Raw genomic sequence first — 26,671 nt, forward strand, 5'->3', positions numbered from 1 at the left:
CACGTCGGCAGCGCTGATCCCGGAGAGCTGGAGCTGGAGGGAGAGGGACAGGGACTGGGTGAGGGTGAGTGAGAGAGACAGACAGGGAGAGAGCCGGAGTGGGATAGCAGCGGTATCCCCGTCACTGGTACAGAGGGCAGGGAGGCACAGAATGGTGAAGGTAAGAGCAGCGCTCGGTTTTCTGTCTCTCTTATAACAGACAGGAAAACACAACTCTTTGTTCGGAGAAAGTTCTCACGTTGGCAAGTTTAAGATTGCCCCCCCCCCCCCCCCCCCCGGCAAAAAACGGAATCTGGCCAGAGCAGTTAGTTGCAATATTTAAATAGGGTCGGTGGGGTCCGAATGCTCTTGGCCCCGTGTTTCCAAAGAATGGGAGAATTGCTGGCCTGTTTAGCCGGATTTCAGAGGCTGGGGGTCTGAAAATCTCGCTGGATGTTTGTTTGGGAGTGGGGGGGGGGGGAGTGTTTGTCAGTTACACGGTGCGAGGTGAAAGTGACACAATTGTACATTTCAGTTCACTCTGCAATGCTGCCTGGAAGAAGCGAGTTTACACAAACTCTTTGGTTGAGTGTCTAGTCCAGAGGCAGCTTACCCCATTCCCTCATCCCAGCTCCACAGTGACAAGTCAGCAATGCCATGTCACCAAGAGGGCGATCCAGTGGGGCAGTCAGCTTGCCTCTGGAGTTTTGAGATTTCTTCCCTTATACAGGGAGAGAAGCGCCTTTGTGCCTTTGTTTCAATGCCTCTTCTCTTTGTTTTGTGTCCCTCATTTTTTTATTGTGTTGCTCCGAGTTTACAGCACCTGTTCTTTTTAGCTCTGACTGAAGAGCTAGAGACCCAGCCTCGAAACGTTGCCTCTATTCTCTCTCCACAGATGCTGTCAGACCTCCTGAGATTTTCCAGCATTTTCTTTTTGTTTCAGATTCCAGAATCCACAGCTACATTTATAGTATTGCAACATCTGCTGTTGAATTGTTATGAGTTATCAGTAATTTACAGCATTATACAGCTTAACATGAGCTTTTAGCTATCAATTGACAGCTGTCAATCTCAGTTGTTGACCCATATTGGTGAGTTGGGGGGGGAAAGGGTGATCTAATTGGTGATTGTATTTTAAAACAGTTCTTTGAACCGACTTGTAATAACCTTCCTTGAACAGAGGGGAGCCAGTGGAGGTAGTATACGGTATTTGGATTTTCATACAACATTCCATAAGATGCCACACTCAAAGTAAGGCTTGTGGGTAACTAAATAGCATGACGGGAGAATTGGTCAAAGGACAGAGCAGAGAGTAGGAATAAATGGATAATTTTCATTTTGATAAACTATTATTAGTGCGGTTCTGCAAGGATCAATGCTGGGACTACAGCTATTTACTCAATAGTTATGACTTAGATGAAGGGACTGAGTGTAATGTATCAAATTTGCTAATGATACAAAGCTAGGTGGAAAATTAAGCTGTGGGGAGGACACTATGCAAAGTGATATAGACAGGTTAAGTGAGTAAGTCGGTGTCAAAGAACTGTTTTAAAATACAATCACCAACTAGATCACCCTTTCCCCCCCAAACTCACCAATATGGGTCAACAACTGAGATTGACAGCTGTCTGTTGACAGCTACAAGCTCATGTTGAGCTGTATAATGCTTTAAATTACTGATAACCCATAACAATTCAACAGCAGATGTTGCAATACTATAAAAGTCAGATTGAATATAATGTGGGGACATGTGAGGTAGGAAGAGTAGAAAAAAAAATCTTGATTAAATAGTGAAAAACTGTTCCACGTTGGTGTTTAGAGGGGTTTGGATATCTGAGCACACACAATGCAGAAAGCTAACATGTACGTACACTAGGCAGTCAGGAAAACAGATGCTCCATTGACCTTTGTTGCAGCAGAGTTCCTGCAATTTTACAGGGCTCTGTGAGACGAGAATTAGAGCGTTATATACAGTTTCAGTCTCTGTACCTGAGGAAGAATATACTTGCCTTCAGAGGGGATGTAACAAAGATTCACGAGATTGATTCCTGTGATGAAAGGGTGGAGGAGAGGTTGAGTAAGATGGGCCTATACTCTCAAATTTAGAAGATTGAGAGATGATTTCATTGAGGCATGTAAGATTCCGAGAGGGCTTGGCAAGATGGATACTAAGAGGCTGTTCCCCTGGCTACAAAGGGGGCATCATCTCATGATGAAGGGTTTGACCATTTAGGACTGAGATGAGGAGAAATGTCTTCACTGAGAGTGTTGTGAATCTTTGGAATTCTCTACCCCGAGGGCTGTAGAACATCTGTAGATGAATTATTCAAGGTTCAGATCGGAAAATACTTGGACTCAGGAACGAAGGGATATGGGGTAACGCTGGGAAAGTTGAATTTGAAGATCAGCCTTGATTTTATGAATGCAGAGTGGGCTGTGGGCCACATTCCTAATGTTCTCCCTGCAATGACAGCAAAGATCCTATTTAAGTTACATTTCTTAAATGCATGTCCGCAGTTCAGAGCTTCTTGGCATTAAACAGGAGAAGTTCCTTCAAACTACAAGATTCAAGGCCAAACTTCAAAATAAGAATTGGTGAGAGAAAGGAAGGGCGACAGTGACGGTCGGTCAAGGGCTTTCCGGAAGTTGAAGGCATGACCGCCAATGATGGTGCAATGAAAATCTGAGATGTACAAAAGGCAAGAATTGAAGGAGCACCGTGTCCGTTGAGGAATTGTAGGGGTGGAAGAGGTTGCAGTGGTTGGAATGGATGAGGCCACTTGAGGTCTTTGAACATGAGAAAGCTGAAGCATCACATTGTGGCTGACATGTTCCACATTCCTTTACCCTCCCGAATGCTGATATCCATCTTGAAACTTATTTGTTTTTCAGACGACCAGAGCATTCCCGATTCAGCTTTGAGAGTTTACTTGTTGGGAGAAAGCATATCACCCATTATTACGTAATGTGGAATGCTCAACACTTTGGCTTGGAGACTCTTCAGCCTGGCAGTGCTGGGTTTAGCATGTGTCACTAATGAAAGGAGAAACATTTCTGTTAGCCCAGAAGGTGTTAAATAGATGTTAGTTCAGTGGTCAGGAAGATTATTGGTAGAACCAGTAAATGTGTAGTTTATTTTGCCAGTTGCTTTTGTCATGCTCTGGTTGGGCAGTGAAACAGACTCAGGAGGCAGAATGATGTCTCTTAGTCATGTGTTCCACCAGGCTTGTGTCGCTGCAGTTATATATCAGCATGTAGCAATGAAACAAAGGTGAGGTCTGCTGAGTTCCCAATGCATTGTGTTTGCACAATGATTTGGGCTGAGGGGCATTCAGCAAGTGCTGGCTTTACAGCAACACATCTTCTGATATATTCAGTGTTTCAATTGCACAGATCAGTGATCACTCCCCTCCCCCCCCTCGTCCCCCATCTCTCACATTTATACATAAATGTAACACATGGGTGTCTGCCAAGCTAACTTGCCCCTTCGTGTCCTGGGATGCCTAGGTTAGTAAATATGTGGGGTTGTGGGGATAAGGCCTGGGTGGGATTGTTGTTGATGCAGGCTCAATGGGCCGAATGGCCTCCTTCTGCGTTATAGAGTTTCTGTGGTTTCTATACTGATGCACACACATTTATACAAAGTCCCACTGGGATAGTGATCAGCAGCAGTGTCTTTGTGCAATTCGATGTTTTCCATCCCTCCCTTTCTCAGTTATACTTTGGTTATTTTTGGTGCTTGCGGTCCTGTCCCCAATCTCGGTTCTTCATATTCTCGAGGTAGTCATTGTCACAAAGTTAATCTTGTCTTTCTGGTTTTAATAAGATTCACGGTATTGTGTTAGCAGTATTTAGCCTGGATGCAATAAACCAATGAGTGAAGATAGACATGTATTTTTCATTTGCATTCAGTTTTGAAGGCTCTCTTCCTCACACCCCACCATCCCGTGAGCCAATCTGTCACAGTGACAGAAAGCAGAGGTTAGTGCTGTCAGAGTCAGTGCCTATACATCACAACGTCACCATGCACTGTGAGCTTAAATAGCAGTTGTTCATTATAAAATTACGAAGGCACTCTCTGACTACTGTTTGTTAGATAAATGATGAATTCTGCGTGTTCTGTAGGGATCTGCTGCTCTAAAATATAACCAAAGGATTAATTTGCGAAGCTGAAAATTTGGCAATTTCAGACAAGATACTTGTGCCCAAGTGTAAACGGTGTGTTCGTGCAGGGAAATCCATTGGCTCCCAGTTCCACAATCCCTTCATTGAAAGGATTATTGACTGTAACTAAGACTGCAGCCATCTTAATTTTCCTCCAGCTCTTAACCTTTGAGAGGACGGGATGCATTTGTGGCAGCAAGCACCCTTACCCCGAAGACAGATTGTGGTCTATTCTCACTCCAGTCATAATCCAGGCTCACGCTGCAGTGCAGTAGTGAAGGAGTGCTGTACTGTCAGAGGTGCCATTTTAAAAAATTTTTTAAATTGAATGGGACATTAAATCCTTTTGAGTGTATGTGGTTGAGTAGAGGTCTAATCAGGGTGTTCAGAGTGACGAAGGCATTCAATTAAGCAGCCATCAAGAAACTATTTCCTCTGAGTGACGGAATCCTAGAACAAGAGCACATCATAAAATTAGATCCAGGCTGTGCAGGAGGGAAATCAGGAAGCACGTTTTGCTTCTCTCACAGGGTAGTGAAAATCTGGAACTTTCTCCCAGAAAGACTGAATGCTGAAGAACAAATTACATTCTCAAGGCTGGGATCAATAAGTAATCGAGGGCAGTGGATCAAAGATTCTAGAAATTGTGTTCTGACCTAAGAATCAAAATGACTAACATCTATTCAAAATCTTCCATGCACACATTGCCTGATGCTCTTTTAGATATTCAGTTGAACAAAGGGTTTTGATGTGTAATATTTACCTTGACCACCTGATCCGAATCTGATGGAGCGGATTAACTATTGTGATATAAGCTGCCTGATTTTCATGCTGTTGTCTTCAATGAGATCTACGTTGTTAGATAAGGAATAGGAGCAACAGTAGGCCATTCAGCCCCTGAAGCCATTTTAATTATGATCACAGGTAATAATCTCCCAGGTCTGACAAATCAGGCATGCTCAAGAGGCTGGAATGAGAGCGATCACAGAATCACTACAGTGCAGAAGGAGGCCATTCGGCCCTTCATGTCTTCAGATCTTCTGCCTTTTCCCCATAATCCTTGAACATTGTTTCTATTCAAGTAATGCCCTCTTGAATGCCTCGGTTGCTTCACCATACTTCCAGGCAGTGCATTCCAGACCCCAATCACTTGCTGTGCGAAGAAGTTCTTTCTCAGGTCACTTTTGCTTCTTCTGAAAATCACTTTAAATCTGCTTGTGATCTTTAAGGTGTTACAATAATGCTTCGCATTGGTCTTCACTCAGCAAAAGGAGCACATAGGTACACAATTCAGGAAAAGGGACTGAGGAACTTGCACAGTTTGGCATTGGAAATGGGGAGGTATTGGGAGGCTCTGATGGGCTTAAAAATGGACAAATCCCCAGGCCTGGATGAATTATACCCCAGGCTGCTGTGGGAGGCGAGGTAGGAAATTGTAGGGCCTCTTACACAATTTCTAATTCCTCTCTGGCCACAGGGGAAGTGCTGGAGGATGGCTAATGCAGTTCCACTTTTCAAGAAGTGTGGTAGAGATGAACCAGGAAATTACAGATCAGTGAGTCTCACATCTGTGATAGGGAACTGTTGGAGAGAATTAATATCCACTTGGAAAGGTATGGGTTAATAAGGGATAGTCAGCATGGCTTTGTCAGTGGGAGCTCATGCCTAAGAAATTTGTTAGAATTTTTCAAAAATGTGATCAAGTGTGTGGATGAGGGAAGTTCAGTTGATGCAGATGATATGGATTTTTGCAAAGCTTTTGACAAGATCCCTCATGGGAGACTGATTGAGAAGGTTAAAGCACATGGAATTCTGGGAAACTTGGCGAGATGGATCAGAAACTGGCTTAGTAATAGGACACAAAGGGGAGTGGTTAGAAGGCTGTTTGAGTGGCTGGAGGCTGGTCTCCAGTGGCGTACCACAAGGTTCAGCACTGGGACCCTTATTGTTTGTTATATATGCAAATTATATAGATGAAAATGTGGGGGAATGTTAAGCAAGTTTGCAGATGTCACCAAGATTGGTAGGGTGGTTAATAGTGAAGAAGATGATTGTAGGTTACAGGAGGGTATAGATGGGTTAAGTTGGAGTGGTACAGAACATTGGTGAGGGCACAGCTGGACTACTGTGTGCAGTTCTGGTCACTCACTATAGGAAGGATGTGATAGCACACTAGAGGGGGCACAGCGGAGCTTCACCAGGATGTTGCCTGGGATGGAACATTTGAGCTACAAGGAGAGACTAGATAGACTTGGACTGTGTTCTTTAGAGCAGAGAAGGCTGCGGGGGGACATGATTGAGGTGTATAAGATTATGAGGGATATGGACAGGGTGAATAGGAAGCAGCTGTTTCCCTTGATTGAGGAGTCAATCACAAAGGGGCATAGTTTTAGGGTGAGGGGCAGGAGATTCAGAGGGAATTTGAGAAAAAAAATCAGAGTGGTGGGAATCTGGAATGCACTGCCTAGGAAGGTAGTGGAAGCTGGAAACCTTAGAACCTTTCAAAAATATTTGGATGAGAACTTGAAATATAACATTCAAGGATATGGGACAAGTGCTGGAAAATGGGATTAGTGCAACTTCATTGGTAGTTATTGTTGACGCAGACCTGATGGGCCGAAGAGCCTTTTCTGCACAGTATGATTCAGTGATTATCGCTCTGTGAATAGTTTCTCCCTATCCACTCTGTCCAGCCCCACCATGATTTTGAAAACCCCTATCAAATCTCCTCTTAGCTGCCTTTTCTCCAAGGAGGACTGTTCCAACCTATCCAATCTATCCCCACAATTGAAGTTTCTCACCCTGAACCATTCTTGGAAACCTCTTCTTCACTCTTTCCAATGTGTTCTTTCTCCAGGAGCCAGATATTGTAGAGGGTTGTGGGAATGGAGGAGATTAAAGAGTTAGGGAGGGTCAAAGGCATGGAGAGATTTGAAAATGTAATGAGACTTTCAAAATCAAGAGATTGCTTGGTTTAGGTCAGTGGGCACAGAGGCAATAGGTGAATGGGATTTGGTGTGAATTAAGACACAGGCAGTATTGATTGGGCTGATTTGAAGTTTACAGAAGTTAAATGGAAGGTCAGAGAGGTATTGGGAGAGATGTGGGCGACCTGAGGTTCATGCGAGAGACTGAATCTGTTGGAATGTTAGTTTGAACATCATGACTCAGTTTCCATTTCTGCCTCTGGGGTCACCTTGCTATTGCAGTTGTCTGATTAGAATGATCACATAGCCTTCTGACTCTGTCCAGGGCAGTCCAATGCTTCACATAACAAACATACTTGGAATAACATGCACTCAAATCCTACAGCAAGATCTCAGCTTCATTATTTTCCATTTGATGCAGTCTCATTAAACCCAATACCAACCAACACATCAGAACTCTAACCAACATCCCCTGAACCTTTCCCCTATCCCCAAGTCCCACACTGAAGCGATTTTTCATTGAGGATGTTGTTACTTGTATCTAGTTCTCTCCACTTTGATGAAGGGGCCACTCGTACAGAGGTACTCGTCTATGTTGATTGCTGGTCTCATAATTCCCCTGATCTTATACTTTGTGTAACACAAGGAACCTATCGGACACTGTGCCTATGTTCAGTCCCGATTTTGTTTTCTTCAAGGTGTCTGCACACGTTATCCTCGAGAGTTTTTTTCTAAATACGTTTCACCCTGATTCCTTCATAGGCCAGTGTTGTACATGGAGTGTGCAAACATTTTTATTGTCTGTTGTTTCTATTTGAAGGCTTCCCCAGACGCACTGTGTTTCTGGGATGCTTGCAAAGAAGGATGTCAACTTTATTTCTGGATTAAATTAGAGTCTGAGATTATTATGAATAATGTCTTTTTTTTTGTTGCTAACTGCTGCAATGTAGGATTAAGCAGGAAAACATGTCAGTGCTCTGATATGTCTTCCAATGAGATTTGTGTTACTATGTACCATTGGCCCATGAAACTTGGATTATTTTTTTCACTTGTTCATGAGGGTTGCTGGCTAGGCCAGCATTTATTGCCCATCCCTAATTGCCCACAAGATGGTTGTGAACCCTGTTTCCCGAATGGGCTTAAACCACCAGTCGATATGGTGCAGGTACACCCACAGCGCTGTTAGGGAGGGAGTTCCAGGATTTTGATTGTGCGACAGTGAAGGAACGGCGATATATTTCCAAATCAGGATAGCGAGTGACTTGGAGGGGAGCTTCCAGGTGGTGGCGTTCCCAGGTATCTGCTGTCTTTATCCTTCTAGTTGGTAGTGTTTATGGAAGGTGTTGTCGAAGGACATTTTGCAGTGCATCTTGTAGATAATGCACACAGTTGCCGCTGTGCATCAGTGCAACTGCATCCATCCACACAATTGGAGAGACTTCTGTCACACTCCTGACTTGTACCTTGTAGATGGTGGACAGGTTTTAAGAAATCAGGAGGTGAGTTACTCCCCATAGAATTCCCAGGCTCTGACCTGCTCTGATCACCACAGTATTTATATGGCTCGTCCAATTTAGTTTCTGGTCAATGATGAGCCCCACAATGTTGATGGTGGGGAATTCAATGATGATGATGTTAAACAGCGAAGGTTTATGGTTAGCTTCCCTTATTGGAGATGGTTATTGCCTTGAACTTGTATGGCACAAATGTTACTTGTCATTTATTAGCCCAAGCCTGAATGCTGTCCAAGTCTTGCTTCATATGTGGACGGGCTGCTTCAGTATTGAGGAGCTATAAATGGGGCTGAACATTGTACAACCATCAGTGAACATCACCAATTCTTGACCTTATGATGGAGGGAAGGTCATTGATGAAGCAGCTGAAGGTGGTTGGGCCTAGGACAACTACCCTGTGCAATTCCTGCAGTGATGTCCTGGGATTGATAGGCCTCCAATAACCAGAAACATCTTCCCTTGTTCACTGTACCATGTTGTTTGAGGTACAGGTTAGCATTTAGATATATCCAGCTGAACTGGATTACCTTGACTACATGCTGCCCCTCTTCAAAGTCCCAGTGGTCCCAGATGACCATAGGCTGCTTGCTCCTTTTGAGGGAGAGAGCTGACTGGTGGTTATTTTAACCTGACGATCACCATACCTCAAGCAAGGGACAAGGTTGAGAAGACGGGCCTTCATGAATAACCTCAGCCGGCACAGAAATTAAACCCGTGTTGTTGGCGTCACTCTGTATCACTAACCAGCTGTTCAACCAACTAAACCTCTCTGCACATCACCAATAATACGGGTTCCACAAAAACAATGCTGTTACCCAACTCTGCCTCACCATAACCATGCGTAAACACCACCTCTGTGTGTCAAACTGCTCGGTTAACTTGCAGAACTGGAGGAGTTACAATGTTTTCCAACTAAACATTGGTAAGACTGAAGCCTCCTTTCCTCAAGTTCTGTTCTGTTGACATTGATTTCATTCCTTTTGCAATCTTGGTTTATTCCAAAGTATGACGACTCGGACACAGAGTTAAAGCATTTGGAAGAGGAATGTGAGGAAGAACCTCTTGATGCAGTGAGTGATAATGGCCTAGAACTTGCTGCCTGTGAGGATGGTGGAATCAGTAATGATCAGTGACAGCTAAAGAAACTTAGAAAGACAATGGATAGGAGAGAAACTAACTTGCAGAACTATGGGGATAGAGTGTGGGAATGAAACTGACTAGATTGCTTTACAGAGACATGGACCTAATGGGCTAAATAACCTCATTCTACGCTGGAAGGACTCTGTGACTCTGTGTTAATTTGACCCGAGCTGAATTCCTGACTACACATCATCTCCATCACCAAATCTACCGACTCACTGACCTCTCCTATCACTGGCCTTTCCTCAACTCCTTTCCTGCTGAAACCTTCATTCATACGTAGTTAACTCCAGGCTCAATGATCTCAGCCTGGCTGCAGTCTCATCCACACAAATGTGACCTCATCCAAAGCTCTGCTGCCCATTCCTAACTTGCACCAAGTCTCATTCACCTATTAACCCTGTGCTCGCTGACCTGCACTGGCATCTGCTCAAGCCATTCTAAAATTCGTGAACACATCCTGGAGAATAAATCCGCCCATGGGTTGCTAACTGTGATGAAATGGAGGTTTCATCACATGACTTTCCTCCACACTCCAGCCATTAGGCCGGTACATCTACCCTAGTGATGCACTGCCCTCCTATGCCAATTGGAAAATAAACAGACTCCTGACTCAATTGGATGATGCTTGACTAGCATCATCCCCCCCCTCCCCCTGCCGCTGCCGTCGCCGTTCCAATATTGTATATTGGTACAGGGACACATGTATGGAAGATGAAAGCAGTGTTTTTGAAGGCCCTGATGATTTTTCTCCAGGCTTTCACACTGCAGTGCCCTGAAGATTGGTCTTCAATGTCTGGAGATTCCAGGCCAATCCTGGAAGTTGGTAACCATACTGTGACCTCACACATCCCTACCTCTATCACTATAACACTGCCTGTCTGAAATCCTTGTGCTCCTCCAGCTCTGGTCTCTACAACCGCCACCCAGCCAGTGCCATGCTAACTGTACTGGAAATCCTCTGACTTTCCACCTGAATCTCCCATCTTAGGACCCTTCTCAAAACTGGCTGAGATTTCCGTCACCTGTCGTAGTGTCTGCTTTTTGACTCCGTGTCAGTCTTTGTTTGGTTACACTCCCGGGCATCACCGTGGGCATTTTAGTACATCAGTGGTGAGTTGGTACAGTGTTATTGTACAGCGTGTGGGAACTGAGAATTGGGTTAACACATTAATCACTTCCAGTATCAGACTGAGACCTCCAGTTCTGCACCCTGCAGCTGAATATTCTCCAACACAAGTGTCTCAGGATGGATACTGTTCGGAACTTCATGATTAAACTAAAGGTCCGATCATTTGGCAGCAAACTGAAGTGCCAGTGGTATCTTGGTGGTTGGATATGGGGCTCTGTTACCCGAGGGGGGGTAAATGTAAAACATGACAATGCACATTTTCATGGTTTTCCAGTTTCTTTAGAGGATCACCTTTCTGAAGAACTGTTTAAGTGCCGTCACTCTGAGGCATTTCAGAATTCCAGGATAGATTGCAACACCTCCTGCCATGCTTCCTTATCACTGGGTACCAGGCAAGGTTCACGGGTTCCCTGTTCCACAGGTTTGATGGTTATAGATAAAAGGCGGCCTTTGAGTTGAGTTAAGTTGATTCAAAAAAATAATCAGGACACTTTCATGCTTCTGTAACCAGAGCTTGTTGAAGCAAGCTTCACATCTTCTGAACAATTAGATCAGCACAGCAGCTTTGTCACTCTCTGACAAGACTGCTTAATGTTTCATCCTTCCTCAGAAAAGGTATCTGGTACACATGCAAGAATGACTGAAGCATAAGGAGAGGGGGGGTGGGGGGTAGGAACATAGGACTCAGGAGTAGGCCATTCAGTCCTTCAAGCCTGCTCCACCATTCAATACTATCATGGTTGATCTGGTTGTGGTCTCAACTCCACTTTGCTGTCTGCCCCCCCCATAACCCTTGACTCCATTCTCTTCAAAAAATCTGTTTTAACTCAATAAATTCGATGATCCAACCTCCACTACTCTCTGGGGGAAAGAATTGCACAGACTCATCTCCCTCAGAGAGGAAAATTCTCCTCACCTCCATCTTAAACGGGAGACCTCTTATTCTCAAACTGCATCCCCAAGTTCGAGTCTCGGCCACAAGATTGAAAAGGAAAAAAAACAGGTCCCAAACTCCATTTGTGTATCATCATCCAATTGGAAAAGTACTTGAGAAGCTCCCTGGAAGTACAATCAAGGAAAAAATGTTGGGCAACGGGGAGATATTTCGTCCATGAGGACATTTTTTCAAGGAAGAGAGCTCAGAGTTTCTAAATTGATGTTCCAGAATTTTATATTTAAATTCATGGGCTGTGAATCATAGCAGAATCATAGAATCCCTACCGTGCAGAAGGAGGCCATTTGGCCCATCAAGCCTGCACTGACAACAATCCCACCCAGGTCCTATCCCTGTAACCCCATGTATTTACCCTGTTAATCCCCTTGATACTAAAGGGCAATTTAGCATGGTTGCTGACTATCCCTAATTGCCCTTTGGGTAGGTGGCCACTGCAGTTCATGTTGAGTAGGTACACCCACAGCGCTCAGAGAGGGGCTTCCAGGATTTTGACCCAGTGACACTGAAGGAACAGCGATATATTTCCAAGTCAGGATGGTATGTGGCTTGCAGGGGAAATTGCTGCAGAATTCTCCATCTCTGACCTACTCGTGTAGGCACAGTGTTAATGTGGCTGATCCAGTTCAGTTTCTGACAGATTGTTGAATGCTATGAGTTTCAGCGAAGGTAACACCAATAAACATTGTAGTAAAGTTAGATTCTTTCTGGTTGAAGATGGTTATCCCCCATTCTGAAGTTAAAATGGAGGGAAGGTCATCGAGGAAGCAGCTGAAAATGTTTGAAATTAGGACACTACCCTGAGGAACTCCTGCGGTGATGTCCTGGAGCTGAGATGGTTGACCTGCAACCACCACAACCATCTTTCTTTGCGCAGGGTATGACTCCAACCAGTAGGGAGTTTTTCCACTGATTCACAACTTCAAATCGCTGGGACTTCTTGAACCGTACTTGGTCAAATGCTGCTTTGATGTCAAGAGCAGTCCCTCACCCCAACTCTGGAGTTCAGTTCTTTAGTCCGTGATTATCGAAGGCTGAAGTGACGTCAGAAGCTCAGTGGCCCTGGGGCAGCAACAGCTGTGTGGCAGTGAGCAGGTTGTTGCTGAGTGGCTGTCACTTGATAGTACTATCGATGATACTTTCCATCACTTTGATCAAAAGTAGAGTGGTCAGATTGGATTTGTCCTGCTTTTTGTGAACAGACATACCTGGGCAATCTTCCACATTGCCGGGTAGATGCCAGTGTTGTAACTGTACTTGGACAGTTTGACTTGGAGCACAGCTAGTTCTGAGTCGCAAATCTTCAGTGTTACAGCTGGGATGTTGCTGCGACACAGTTTTAGCTGTATCCAGTGAACTCAGCTGATTCTTAATATCACTCGGAGTGAATCACATTGGTTTCAGAAAGGTTTCTGTAATTGCTTGGAACTCGGGTGGAGGCCAAGCTGGCTCATCAACTCGATATTTCTGGCTGAAGAAGATTGAAAATACCTTGTCTCTTCCATTGGACTCTGCCTTCACTGAGGATGGGGATATCTGTGGAACTTGCTACTCCAGTAAGCTGTTAAATTATCCACGGCAGGGTGTGGCAGGACTGCAGAGCTTGGATCTAATCCAATGGTTGTGGGATCGCTTAGCTCTGTCCACCACATGTTGCTTTTGCTGTGGCCTGTATGTAGCTTGCACCTCATTTTTAGCTATGCCTGGTGCTGCTCCTGGGATGTTCGCCTTCACACTCTATTGAATCAGGGTTGATCCCCTGGCTTGATGGTAATGGTGGTGAAGGATTTGCTGGGCCATGAGGTTACCTACCGACTGTGGTCTAAAAACAGTTCTTCTACCAATAGTCCACAGCCTCTCGTGGATGCCCAATTTTGAGTTGCTAGATCTGTCCTATCCCATTTAACATCATGGTTATGCTACACAATACAATGGAGGTTTTACCCCTCATGGTGGTCCTCTCGCACCCTGCCACAGCCTCAGTCTGGAAATGATGTCCTTCAGGAAATGGCCAGCTCAGTAATACCGAGCCACTCTTTCAGATAGAACCCCCCCCCTCCCCGGGTATATCCTGTGCCCTTGCCACCCTCAATTCCTCCTCCAAGTCATGTTTAGTATAGCGTACCATCAGCTGGGGAAAGATGGTAATCAGCAGATTTCCTTGCCCCTGTTTGATGCCATAAGATTTGGGGGTCGGATGTCAACGTTAAGAGCTTCCAGGGCAGCTCCCTCCTGACTGGGCCATCGAGTCTCCACTGACTCTCCGACAGAGCATCCCAACCAGGCCTATCCCCATAACCCCACACATTCACCATGCCAATGCCACCATCTGCCCTAGCCCCTGCAACATGTACACTGTATTGAAGATTCTCACACCTTCTGTACTTCTTCCCAGCCTGATGCGTGACCAGCAACACATCTGCCTGACCTTTGGGTGACTAATTCCTGGAATTGTATTCTAGATATCTCTTTATCATACATATGATTCATGATTTCTTAACCTCAGTAAAGCTCTGAGGTTGTATTTGCTGTGTTATAGGCATGATATGAATGCAGATACCTGGAAACATCCATCACCTGCAAGACACCATCCTGACTTGGAACTACATCACCATTCCTTTACTGTCACTGGGTCAAAATAAGACCATAAGACCATAAGACATAGGAGCGGAAGTAAGGCCATTCGGCCCATCGAGTCCACTCCACCATTCAATCATGGTTGATTTCAACTCCATTTACCCGCTCTCTCCCCATAGCCCTTAATTCCTCGAGAAATCAAGAATTTATCAATTTCTGTCTTGAAGACGCTCAACGTCTCGGCCTCCACAGCCCTCTGTGGCAATGAATTCCACAGACCCACCACTCTCTGGCTGAAGAAATTTCTCCTCATCTCTGTTCTAAAGTGACTCCCTTTTATTCTAAGGCTGTGCCCCCGCGTCCTAGTCTCCCCTGTTAATGGAAACAACTTCCCTACGTCCATCCTATCTAAGCCGTTCATTATCTTGTAAGTTTCTATCAGATCTCCCCTCAACCTCCTAAACTCCAATGAATATAATCCCACGATCCTCAGACGTTCATCGTATGTCAGGCCTACCATTCCTGGGATCATCCGTGTGAATCTCCGCTGGACCCGCTCCAGTGCCAGTATGTCCTTCCTGAGGTGTGGGGCCCAAAATTGCTCACAGTACTCCAAATGGGGCCTAACCAGTGCTTTATAAAGCCTCAGAAGTACATCCCTGCTTTTGTATTCCAAGCCTCTTGAGATAAATGACAACATTACATTTGCTTTCTTAATTACGGACTCAACCTGCAAGTTTACCTTTAGAGAATCCTGGACTAGGACTCCCAAGTCCCTTTGCACTTTAGCATTATGAATTTTGTCACCGTTTAGAAAATAGTCCATGCCTCTATTCTTTTTTCCAAAGTGTACAACCTCGCACTTGCCCACGTTGAATTTCATCAGCCACTTCTTGGACCACTCTCCTAAACTGTCTAAATCTTTCTGCAGCCTCCCCACCTCCTCAATACTACCTGCCCCTCCACCTATCTTGGAATCCTGGAACTCCCTCCCTAACAGCACTGTGGGTATACCTACACCAGAGGGACTGCAGTGATTTGAGAAGGCAGCTCACCGCCACCTTCTCAAGGGGCAATTACAAATGGGCAACACCCCGTGAAAGAATAAAAAAGGAGAAACAAACATGCGTTTATATAGCTCTTTTAACATATCACAATACTTCAGAAGAGTGTTATCAGACAAAGCTGACACTCAGCCATGTGGATATTAGACAGATGACCCAAACCTTAGCTGGAGGTGGTTTTCAGGAGGATGAGGGACCGAGGTTTAGTGAGGGAATTCTAGAGTTGGGGCCCAGTGAGCTGAAGGCACAGCCACCAATGATGGGCAGTGGAATTCAGGGATGCACAAGAGGCCTGAATTAGAGAGAGAAAGAGCTCTCTGAGGGTTGAAGGAGTTTATAGAGATAGGAACATATCGAGGTCAACCTTGTTTTGTGTTGTGACTTGCACTGATTAAGATTGACACATCCTGAACTCTAGGCAGCTATTATTGAACTAACTTTATTTATACCTCCCCAAACAGAGAGGCCATATACCAAATTATTCAGGTCTTGCAAAATACTATACTCCCCATTTAAAAAAGAACTCACATTAAAATGTAAAATGGTGCATGTACGTAGCTTCTCAAAATCTAAATGATAAAACCAACATCAACAATACCTGAAATTTAATAAATTGCATTGTATAATTTGTTTACTGTAGTTACAATTAAAATTACCAGCATAATTTACATGTGTAAAATAGTTGTGTTTTATTATCATCAATATGTGTTTGACAAAAATATCAATTGACAAGAAATAAGGAAAAGAGCAACTTTTTAAAATATATGTTCCTATCTGGCATCTTTTTCTGTCTGGGTATCTCCTTCCATTTCCATTAGCTTGACTCTCTTCTCTTAACATCTCTGACTGTTTCAAACCCAAACTTTGACTTTTGACTGCCTCCACTTCATGGTTGGCACTGTGGCATTGATTTCTTTTGATCAAAGACCCTGACTCAGTTTTGCTCTACACTTGGATTCTGCGATACTGACAAGCTTTCAATTTCCTTCTGACTGTCGCTTTGGACTATAAGAGGTTTCTCATGCTTTCGCTTTGCCAGATTTCCTCCTTCAAGAAAATGGTCTACATGACACTGGTGGAGACCCTCTCCAATTCTTCACTAGATGTTTAAATACACCCAGACTTTTTGCACCAATTACAATTACATACATCTCCTTATCACCTCAGTGGGTTTTTTATTACGACCTCCTGACCAGAGCTGAATTCTCTCAGTATCATGTGTGGTATATCATGACTCATCTTCCCTTTGTCTGTGTTTTCTCTTATTTTGCTATTAAAGTCAGACTGAAGCAAACTAAACCTTGTCCGAGAGGTGTGTTTAACCGCTAACTTGTAAGGTGAGCAACGTGTTGTAGATTGTGGAGTTATTCTGTAAGAGAACAGAAAATTGTCAGAGAAACATAGCTCACTTGAACCGAGGAAATTGTTCTGCAAAGAGCTCTTCACAGTCTATATGCTTCTTTCTGCTGCACTGTTTGATGCTGGCTGTTATGGTATTAGAGTCTGTTTGATTCTATAGTTCCTCAAAAATATTTCAAACTCTTCGGATGTGGACCATTACCTGGCAACCCATAAATTGCAAACCAGCTTCTCAAAACTTCAGTCATTTTCTCACTTGTAGTGTTGGGCATAGACTCCACATTGAACCACTTACAGGACTTCTTTCTTTTCCACCTCAAAGAAATCGACAGGTACTTGTTCCCAAGGCTTTTTTGTGTTTGATAATGAAATGAAAGGAACCTTGGTGGGGCCCGTTCTCTTTATGAGACACACTTCACAGCTCTTTAATAGCTCTGCCTACTTTTCGACACCAAAACTAGCTTCTTGCTGCTGCTTTGATATGGATTATCCATGTGTGCTCTGACTGAAGTTCCTCTAATAGTCTCTCTATAAACCAAACCAAAATAATTCCTCTTCAACCCCATAGAGACAGCCTTAATTAGTACTCAGTTCATTTTTAGGTGTGAAATACTCCTACAGCTTCTCCTCATGCCCCAGTGTGATCTCCTGGACTCGTTTCGATCGCCTCAGGGGGTCGGAGAGGAATTTCCCAGATTTTTTTTCCCCATATTGGCCCTGGGGTTTTCACTCTGGGTTTTCGCCTCTCCCTGGAGATCACATGGTCTGGAATGGGGGGGTGGGGGTGAGTTAATAGGTTGTGATGAACAAAGCATCATAGCTGTGAGGGACACCTCGGTGGATAGGATATTAGGATGTAGATAGGCTGGAAAATTGGGCGGGGATCCTGGATTCAGGATTCAATCCTGGACCGGGGAGCGGCGCGGGCTTGGAGGGCCGAAGGGCCTGTTCCTGTGCTGTATTGTTCTTTGTTCTTTGTTCTTGTTCATCACAGCCTGTGGCCAGTTGTTCATTACATAATTGAACACTTTACTGAGCACTACATACTTGTGAGTTTCTGCATTAATTTCTCTGACAGATACTGGTATGTCATTCGTGTACTTAAACGACTCACCGTGCAGAATGAGGATGTTTGGCTCATTCAGTCTGGACCGAATCACCAACAGAGCGTCTTATCCAGCCCTATCCCCATAACCCCACATATTTACCCTGCTAATCCCCCCTAACCTAGACACACTGGGACATAAAGGGACAATTTAGCATGGCGAATCCACCTAACCTGCACATCTTTGGACTGTGGGAGGAAACTGGAGAACCCAGAGGCAACCCACGCATACACAGGGAGAATGTGCAAACTCCATACAGTGACCCAGGTCCAGAATTGAACCTGGGTCCTTGGCGCTGTGAGGCCATAGTGCCAACCACTGTGCCACCATGCCTCCCCTATCTATAATATATCCAACTCTTCACTTACTGCTTCTAACTGGGAGTATGTTACTGGCCGAACCTTGCAAAATACCGACTGGACATTGTCCTTCATCTTGGCTTCGCCTTTGTGATGCTTTGTGATCATTTGGTCCTTTGTGCCCCCTTGGCACAGTGTCAGTGTCAGGCACACAGTGGGTGCTGGAATTTTATCTTCAACACTGTTACTCTCATTTTCCACCTATTCTTTCCGAGCATAACTTTCGATCTTCCTACTTAATAGCATCAACTTCTGTTTCAATATCGATTATGTACCCATTCAAGGATTTCTAGACTCCTGAACTATATAGAATCATAGAAATCATACAGTGCAGAAGGAGGCCATTCGGCCCATCGAGTCTGCACCGACCACAATCCCACCCAGGCCCTACCTCCACATATTTACCCGCTAATCCCTCTAACCTACGCATCTCAGGATTCTAAGGGGCAATTTTTAACCTGGCCAATCAACCTAACCCGCACATCTTTGGACTGTGGGAGGGAACCGGAGCACCCGGAGGAAACCCACACAGACACGAGGAGAATGTGCAAACTCCACACAGACAGTGACCCAAGCCGGGAATCGAACCCAGGTCCCTGGAGCGGTGAAGCAGCAGTGCTAACCATTGTGCTACCGTGCCGCCCTAGCTTTAGATCAACAGCAACCTGGACCTGGTGCACTGTGACCTGGGTTCTTACTGCCTGGAGTATTACTGCTTCCTCTGCTTTGCATGGTTGACTTTCCCAAAGGCAAAACACTTTGACCTGAAATGGAGGCATGTCAGTGATTGGTGGATACCATGGCAATGATAACATCCAAATTTCTGACCCGGACACTGGGAACTTTGCTGCTGTTGTCTGGGTCTCACTGAAATCCAGTGGAGACCCCCTCCTGGCTCAAGAAAGTAACTCCCTTATAATCCACAGTTATCTCTTTCTGCAATTTCCTGGGCTGTGGCCTTGTCTCAGGCCTCCTTCCATGTCAGCTCATGGCCATTACTCAAAAGCTTGGCCTGGATTTTATTGTCTTTTAGGCCTCCTACGACAGTGTCTCTTAAGGTTGGTTTCTAAATTTGTGCCCTACCCACAGTGATAGTGACTTGGTTTCTGTTTACACACACACACCCTTCATGCATATGGTTTGAGCTTGGGGATGGCCTGTGGCTGACCAGGCAGAGTCAGAACTGATGCTGAGGTCTCACCCTCCCCACTCCCCAGTGCTGCATGCTGAGCTCTCATCAGGGTGGTTCCCCTCCCATTCTCACAGGCTTGCAAGCACCCCAATCCCCCCCTCCCCCCTCAGCCTCCATACCAAAGTGTTCCCTCATTTATGCCCCAAGAGTTGGTCACCCTGACAAGAACCGACCTTTCCAATTGCCCGCACTTCCTCAAAATCAGAATTTAGAAGATCCAGAAAATGTGTCAACGATGTTCTTCAGTTCTGAATTTCTCAGAGGGAATGTAAAAACGAATTCCATCCCGGACTTGTTCTCATCTTCCTGCTGTGATTGGCACTGAGTAACATTGACACAGCATGATCAGCTGCAGACAACCTTTATTCGACTCCCTTTATTTACACCTCACCAGAGAGGAGAATATAACCGAATGTTCCAATATCGGCGTCTATTACAGTTTGGGTGTGTAGATTTTCTCACGAGATGGGAGAGAAACTTTGGGTAGAATTGCTGAAAAGGTAATTTGTACGCAGGCTGTCAAAGCAGTGGCTGGATGGTTGAAGCAGCCTTCTCCTATTCTGTGTATCTTACTGTTCCGATGGAGTTCCGAGTGGAATTCACCCCTTTCCTGTCGCTGTGGTTTCAGGTTGTCAATGGTACAGAAATGAACCGATCACCATCCCAAAGCAAGAATGATCAGCAAATCCTCGACAGTGAACCAACTGAAGGTAAGGAAGTTAATCTGCTAAGGAGAGAAAACAGTGAATCAAATATTTCATTTCTTTGCCTCATTTACATTGCCCTGCGCTGTGCAATATTCCTCAGTTATGGAACCAGTTATCAAGTAATCTGCCACTCCTGTAACAGGCTCCCACTCACATAAAGCATCTTCCCCATCACTTGGTGCAGCCACAGGGAGTCATTTCGCTAGCACATGTTCAGTATCAGCCGCTTAGTTCCTCAGTTCGCTGGTCTGTGCAGTCATTCCTCGCTCACTGTTGTAGTTGCATTTCTGAAAACAAAACCACATTAAACAAGTCAGATTTTCTCATTACAACCAATGTAAAAACTGAAGTTGAGATCTGTAGGATCTTTCTCCTCAGGAAAAAGAACATTAGACATTTCACACTTTTATGGACAGCACGGTGACACAGTGGCTAGCACTGCTGCCTCAGTGCCAGGGACCCGGGTTTGATTCCCGGCTTGGGTGACTGTGTGGAGTTTGCATGTTCTCCCCGTGTCTGCGTGGGTTTCTCCCACACTCCAAAGATCTGCGAGTTAGGTTGATTGGCCATGCTAAATTACCCCCTAGTGTCCAAAGATGCATAGGTTAGAGGAATTAGTGGGGTAAATATGTGGGGTTAGGGCTAAGATGCTCTATCGGAAAGTCAGTCCAGACTTGATGGGTCATTCGACCTCCTGCACTGTAGGGATTCTAAAACATTATACCTAGTATGTTGAAATAGTGTAAATGCTAAATTATTTATAAACGAATTAACTTTTAAAATAAAAAAAATCAATATCATAAAATCCCCTCCCCCCGAATCCCAGAGATTTCAGATCTCCAGGATCTGCAATGTTTGGCTTTATTAGCCTGTGTATAATCCGTGCCACGTTCCGAGGCCAGCGCAGGATGCTGGAGCTGAGTTTCACGTTCGGAACACACACTGTTCTGTGATTGTGACTGTCGTGAACCTGCTCTGAAGCTGCTGAGTGTGAGCTGGATCATTTGAGACGTTCTACTTTAGGGCAAAACAGAGAATAAATAGATCCCTGCTTCCTGGAGTTAGCTGCTGGTGGCCCGGGCAGAGTAAGGAAGTGGATTTAACGCCCACTCATGAGACTCGAGCACATAGTTCAGGCGGAATTATGGAGTTTTTAAATCTGAAGGAGTGCTACACTGAGATTTAAGAAGAGATGTTAAGCCAAGGCCCTGTTTGCCCTCTAAACTGGCCGAAAAAGATCCCATGGCACCGTTCAAAGAAAAGTAGGGCATTTCTCCCTGGAGGCCCCAGCCAATATTTAGCCCTCAACTGACACCTAAAAACAGATTGTTCTCTCATTGCTGTTTATGGTATTTTACTGTGTACAAATTGTAATGTTCCCTGCGTAAAGGTAGTTAATTGGTTGTAAGGTATTGTGGGATGTCCTGACATTATGGGAAGTAATGTAAATACAAGTTATTTTATTTGAGTTGGCCTCAGGCTCTGGGATGTGGGCGAGATGAAGAGAGCTAGTGGGGTTGTTATTGCTGCTCGACAATCTCCGGTGACCCTGGGTGGAAAGGCTTTGTTTTGACTCAACCAATGACTTTCTTCTTTCCCAGTTCCCGACTCCTCGAAGGATCATCCCAAAACAGAAGTGGGAATGATTTGGAAAGTGACTGGCGGCCTGTACAATATCACCAAGGGAGCTGTTGGTGCGACAGTTGGTGGTGTGGTTTGGCTCGGTGGCAAAGGGCTAGCAGTGACCAAGACCGCGGTCACTTCAGTGCCAGCGGCTGGCATGGGACTAGTGAAGGGTGGAGTGTCAGCTGTGGCTGGAGGTGTTTCGACGGTGGGATCCACTGTGGCCAGTAAAGTGCCTTTCGCTTCCAAGAAGAAGGACAAATCTGACTAAAGAGCCAACGGAAGAGGGTTTGATATGGACTCACATCACTTGGACTGTGCCAGACCTGTTAGGCAGGGGAGGGGTGTGGGCGGGGAGGGATTACTATGTTCATCCTTTTGTCTGGGAGTTTGCAGTTGAATCTTTGAAAGTATAAGCCTCTCACTGGCTCTTGTTTGCTGTGTACTGGTTAATCTGAGTGGAGGTTCACAGAGGAACATCAGTCTGGGTCACCTGGGAGCTGATCCCTCCATGGAACCAAAGTCAATTGCATAAGAGAAGCTTAAATCTTTTTTAAAAAACACCCAAGGGAGTAGGGGCAGGGGGCATTCCGTGCATGGCTGTCGCCTTGGGAGATGCTGGCTCGCCTTGTTCCCAAACAACACACCCCTCACCCACCAAACCCCGAGACAAAATATCCTGACGTTGACTGGATTCTCACGTTTGAATGCAGCAATTACAGAGCTCGATTTGTCAGACTCTGTTCTGAGTGAGAGTCTGGTGTGGATCCTCTAATGTTAAAGAGGTGCACTGGCTGAGGCTGAATGCCCTACTTTAAACTATGGGAAAATCTTAAATAGCTACACCCCTCCCCCATTGCTAGGGTGACCTTTCTGTGGAGGGTTCACCCCTCCCCTGTTGCCAGGGTGACCTTCCTGTGGAGGGTTCACCCCTCCCCCATTGCCAGGGTGACCTTCCTGTGGAGGGTTCACCCCTCCCCTGTTGCCAGGGTGACCTTTCTGTGGGGGGTTCACCCCTCCCCTGTTGCCAGGGTGACCTTTCTGTGGAGGGTTCACCCCTCCCCCGTTGCCAGGGTGACCTTTCTGCAGAGATTATGCCCCTCCCTCATTGCCAGGGTGACCTTTCTGTGGAGGGTTCACCCCTCCCCCATTGCCAGGGTGACCTTTCTGTGGAGGGTTCACCCCTCCCCCATTGCCAGGGTGACCTTTCTGTGGAGGGTTCGCCCCTCCCCCATTGCCAGGGTGACCTTTCTGTTTAGGATGAGTTTTGACAGGGAATTAATTTTGTTCCAAATGGATTCAGTTTCTGGCCTCTTGTTTTGCTTTTCTTCAACTTCACTGAGGAGGGTCCAGTTAACCAGAGATGTCTTTAGTTGTCCATCACTCGGACTGAAATGTCAATGTTTCAGTCTTCTCTTCATGGGCAAAGCTGTAGGAAATGGTTTCCTTCTGCTTTTGTTTTCGGTGTATTTTCTGGGTGACAGTTGTTAGGGAACGCCGACTCTCCAGACCACACTTGGTGTCCCCTCAACTTCAGCATCATTGAAGGCAAAGCGCCCTCTGCTCCATGCAAACAGTGGATTGAATCCGTTAACCACCTTACTCACTCAGCTATAAATGTTCTTGTCCCAACATCCTCCCTTGGAACTCTTCCTTCCCACTGTCCATACATCATAAATAACAGAATGGAGCAGAAGGTGAGGTTGTGCCTCAGGGGTCAGTTGGCTTGTGCAGTGTCCAGTCTGGTACTCAGCTGGTCTGAACGTTGGCAGCCTGTCTAGCTGAAGTTGCTAGTCTGAAAACCATGTCCTAACTAAGGTTAGGTTTTACATGGTGCTTACTGACATCCCAGTGGGAATAGACTGGAACATTGGATTGTGTTCTGACACCAGAAGTAGGAAAGGAAATGATATTAATAGCACAGGAACAAAAGTAGGCCATTCAGTCCCTCGAGCCATATCAAATATAATTGGGAAATGCCATTTGTTGAAGTGACTAGACTGTCACATTAAAAGCCAAAGTAAACAGTAATCCAAAAACCTGTTCCTCTGTTTGCAATTGCCTTACTATTTGTGTATTTATACACCGTAATGTTCTAAGGGGAAGGCATGTTACCTAGAGGTGGCTGTGCTTGGTTCCTGACCCCCAGTGTGTTTGTGTTGTTATGGTTGTTACCTGCTTGCACTGTATCCTAGAAAGTTTCTAGTTTATGACCACCTTTTTCATTGCCCAGCCCTCATGCGCAAGTAATTGATCACTCTGTGTGGCAATTGGTCGATAATGGCTACTGTAGTACCCACAATCCTCTGCCCTCCAGAACCTGCTCTATCTATCATACGCCAAGACCCTATTGTGTCCTGGGGCCATTGCAGCCTGCTGTTTATCGTGAGTCCAACCAGGATGTAAGTGGAGGAGAGAACACCTTTTTGATTTTTCTGGGAGACTAATCAATAATTCCAGGACAGTCCTTGCGGGATGGCAAACCTGACATATGTTATAGTGAGTGATCTGCTTTTGACAATCTCACCACTGGCCTGATGTTCTTCGTCCTATCTGTGAAGCTGATGAATGGGCCACTGACATTGTGTGCCTAGCTGGAATTACTGTCCCTTTTAAGATTGTGCAAACATCTGGGTGGGTTTTAAGGATTAGCCTCCACGCTTCTTGGACTGCAGAATTACCAAGTGTCATCACTCAATCACCACAAAGCTTTTCTGGGAGTGTACCTGATGTATTGTGACTTTGTAGTTTTATAGCAGTCTGCCCCTGAGGTCTGACTTTGTGGAACTCCTTTTCTTTACAGGCCTGACTTTACTGACCCTAGCATCTAATCCTGAGCCCAAAACATGATTCAATTAAGCTGAAAAATGAGCTTTAGATAAAAAGAACAGGCCTTCCATATTCCGTTTACATTTTGGAGATTTCTGGATACCCTGCCCCACAGCCAGCCTTGATGTCCGAACAACAGTTGGGTTTTGGTCAACTTTCTCGTCACATGGCTACATTGGCCTGCTGGAGGTGTGGTATGTGTTTCCCACACTTACATGGCAAAATGAGCCTGCTCTTTATTGTGCTCATGTTGATGATGTGTAACTGGCAGAGGAATGTCGATCTCTGCCGATACTTTACTGTCCTTCCTCACCAGCTGATGGTCTGTTGCTCTGTTTTGATCATGGGCAGGGTTGTATGTGTACGCAAAACACTTTTTAATCAGTATTGTATTTTAAACATTTCATTGAATAAATCTTTTTACAGAGCTCAATGCCTGCTGTCCTTTTTACAATTGGCTACACAACTCCAGGACAGTTTTGTTCAGTTACACTGGAGGGTGGATGTGTGGTTGGGGCGGGAGGCTGGGTGTGTTGGGTGGGTGGGGGATGTTTGTGAGCCTGTGAACTAGAACGTGTATGTTAGTGAGTGAATTTGTGTTAGAATGCATTACAGAATGTGCGTGTGCTCGAGAGAGAGAGAGAGAGAGAACAAAAGAGGCCATTCAGTCCCCTTTATTTATGCTTGCTGTTTGAAGGAACAACCCCAATTGGTCCCACTCCCCTTTTTTCCCCCCATATCTCTGTAATTTCTTTCCTTTCAACTATTTCTCCAATTCCTTTCTGAAAGCTGCCATTGAATCTGCTTCCACTGCCCTGTCAGATCACAACTCGCAGTTAAAAAGCTTCTCCTCATGAGCCCTCTTGTTCTTTTTCCAATTATCTTATATCTGTGTTCCTCTGCTTCCTCCCCTCCTGTCGGTGGGAAGAGTTTCTCTTGTTTATTGCATTGTAATTCCTCCAAATTTGGAAGCTCTATGAAATTTTGCCGTGACATTCTTTGCTGTAAGAGGAACAATCCCAATGTCACAAATCATTACACATAACTGAAGCACCTCTTTCCTAGTATCTGCTCACAGCGTGAGCCAGTTGTCAGCTTGACTTGGTGGTAACATTCTCACTTCTCTGAGTCGGAAGAATTGAGCCTCCCTCCCAGCACATCGTCCAGGCTGAAATCCAAGTCACGTCCTGAGGGAATGCTGCACTGTTAGCGCTTCTGTGGGAAGCTAAACCAAGGCGATGCCTGTCCCCTCGGGTGGATGTAAACGACCACAGGGAACTTAATTGCCCTTGAACTGAATGGCTTGCTAGGCCATTTCAGAGCGGCATTTCCAAGTCAGAATAGTGAGTGGATTGGAGGGGAACTTCCAGATGGTGGGGCTCCCATGTATCTGCAGCCTTTGCCCTAGATGGTAACAGACGTTTGTTTGAAAGGTGCTGCGCAAGGAGTTGCTGCACTGCATGTTGTAGATGGTACACACTGCTGTTACTATGCATCAGCGATGGCACCACATCCACATTCACTGCCTCCAATCAAGCTGCTTTATCCTGGATGATGTTGAGCTTCTTGCGTGTTGTTGGAACTGCACTCATCCAGGCAAATGGAGAGTATTCCATCACATTCCTGACTTGTGCCTTGTAGATGGTGGACAAGATTTGAGGAGTCAGAAGGTAAGCTACTCTCAATAGGATTCCCAGTCTTTGACCTGCTCTTGTAGTCAGTGTTTTATATGGCCAGGATGTTGGTAGTGGAGGATTCAGTGATTGTAATGCCATTGAATGTCAGTTGAGTTATTTTGAAGTTTGGACATTGTTGTAATATCGCAAACAACAGAGCTAATTGGTATATGCATTGTGATAATGAACACAAATAGTTTACTGTTAGCTAAAAGCTAAATATTGAGCGGTAGACTTGGGGGAACTCCAAAGGTACTGCACTGGGACTGTCAGCCTCGATTTTGTGCGTAACAGTTGAGTGGTGCTTGAAAACTTAACACCTGGAGGCAAGTCTGCTACCGCGGAATCACAGTGCTGTGCTAGTGCACTAA

At 45.2% G+C, this 26,671-nt stretch overlaps 1 protein-coding gene across 1 annotated transcript; it reads left to right on the plus strand.

The window, feature by feature from the left end:
* LOC144511914 (transmembrane protein 263) lies at positions 1-25,052 on the plus strand. Its single transcript, XM_078242371.1, has 3 exons — positions 1-160; positions 20,094-20,175; positions 21,774-25,052. The coding sequence occupies exons 1-3, from the start codon at positions 152-154 to the stop codon at positions 22,064-22,066; spliced, it is 384 nt and encodes a 127-aa protein (XP_078098497.1). The 5' UTR covers positions 1-151; the 3' UTR covers positions 22,067-25,052.
* Positions 25,053-26,671: the final 1,619 nt, after the last annotated feature.

The sequence above is a fragment of the Mustelus asterias genome, chromosome 25 (assembly GCF_964213995.1).
Source record: "Mustelus asterias chromosome 25, sMusAst1.hap1.1, whole genome shotgun sequence".
NCBI lineage: Eukaryota > Metazoa > Chordata > Chondrichthyes > Carcharhiniformes > Triakidae > Mustelus > Mustelus asterias.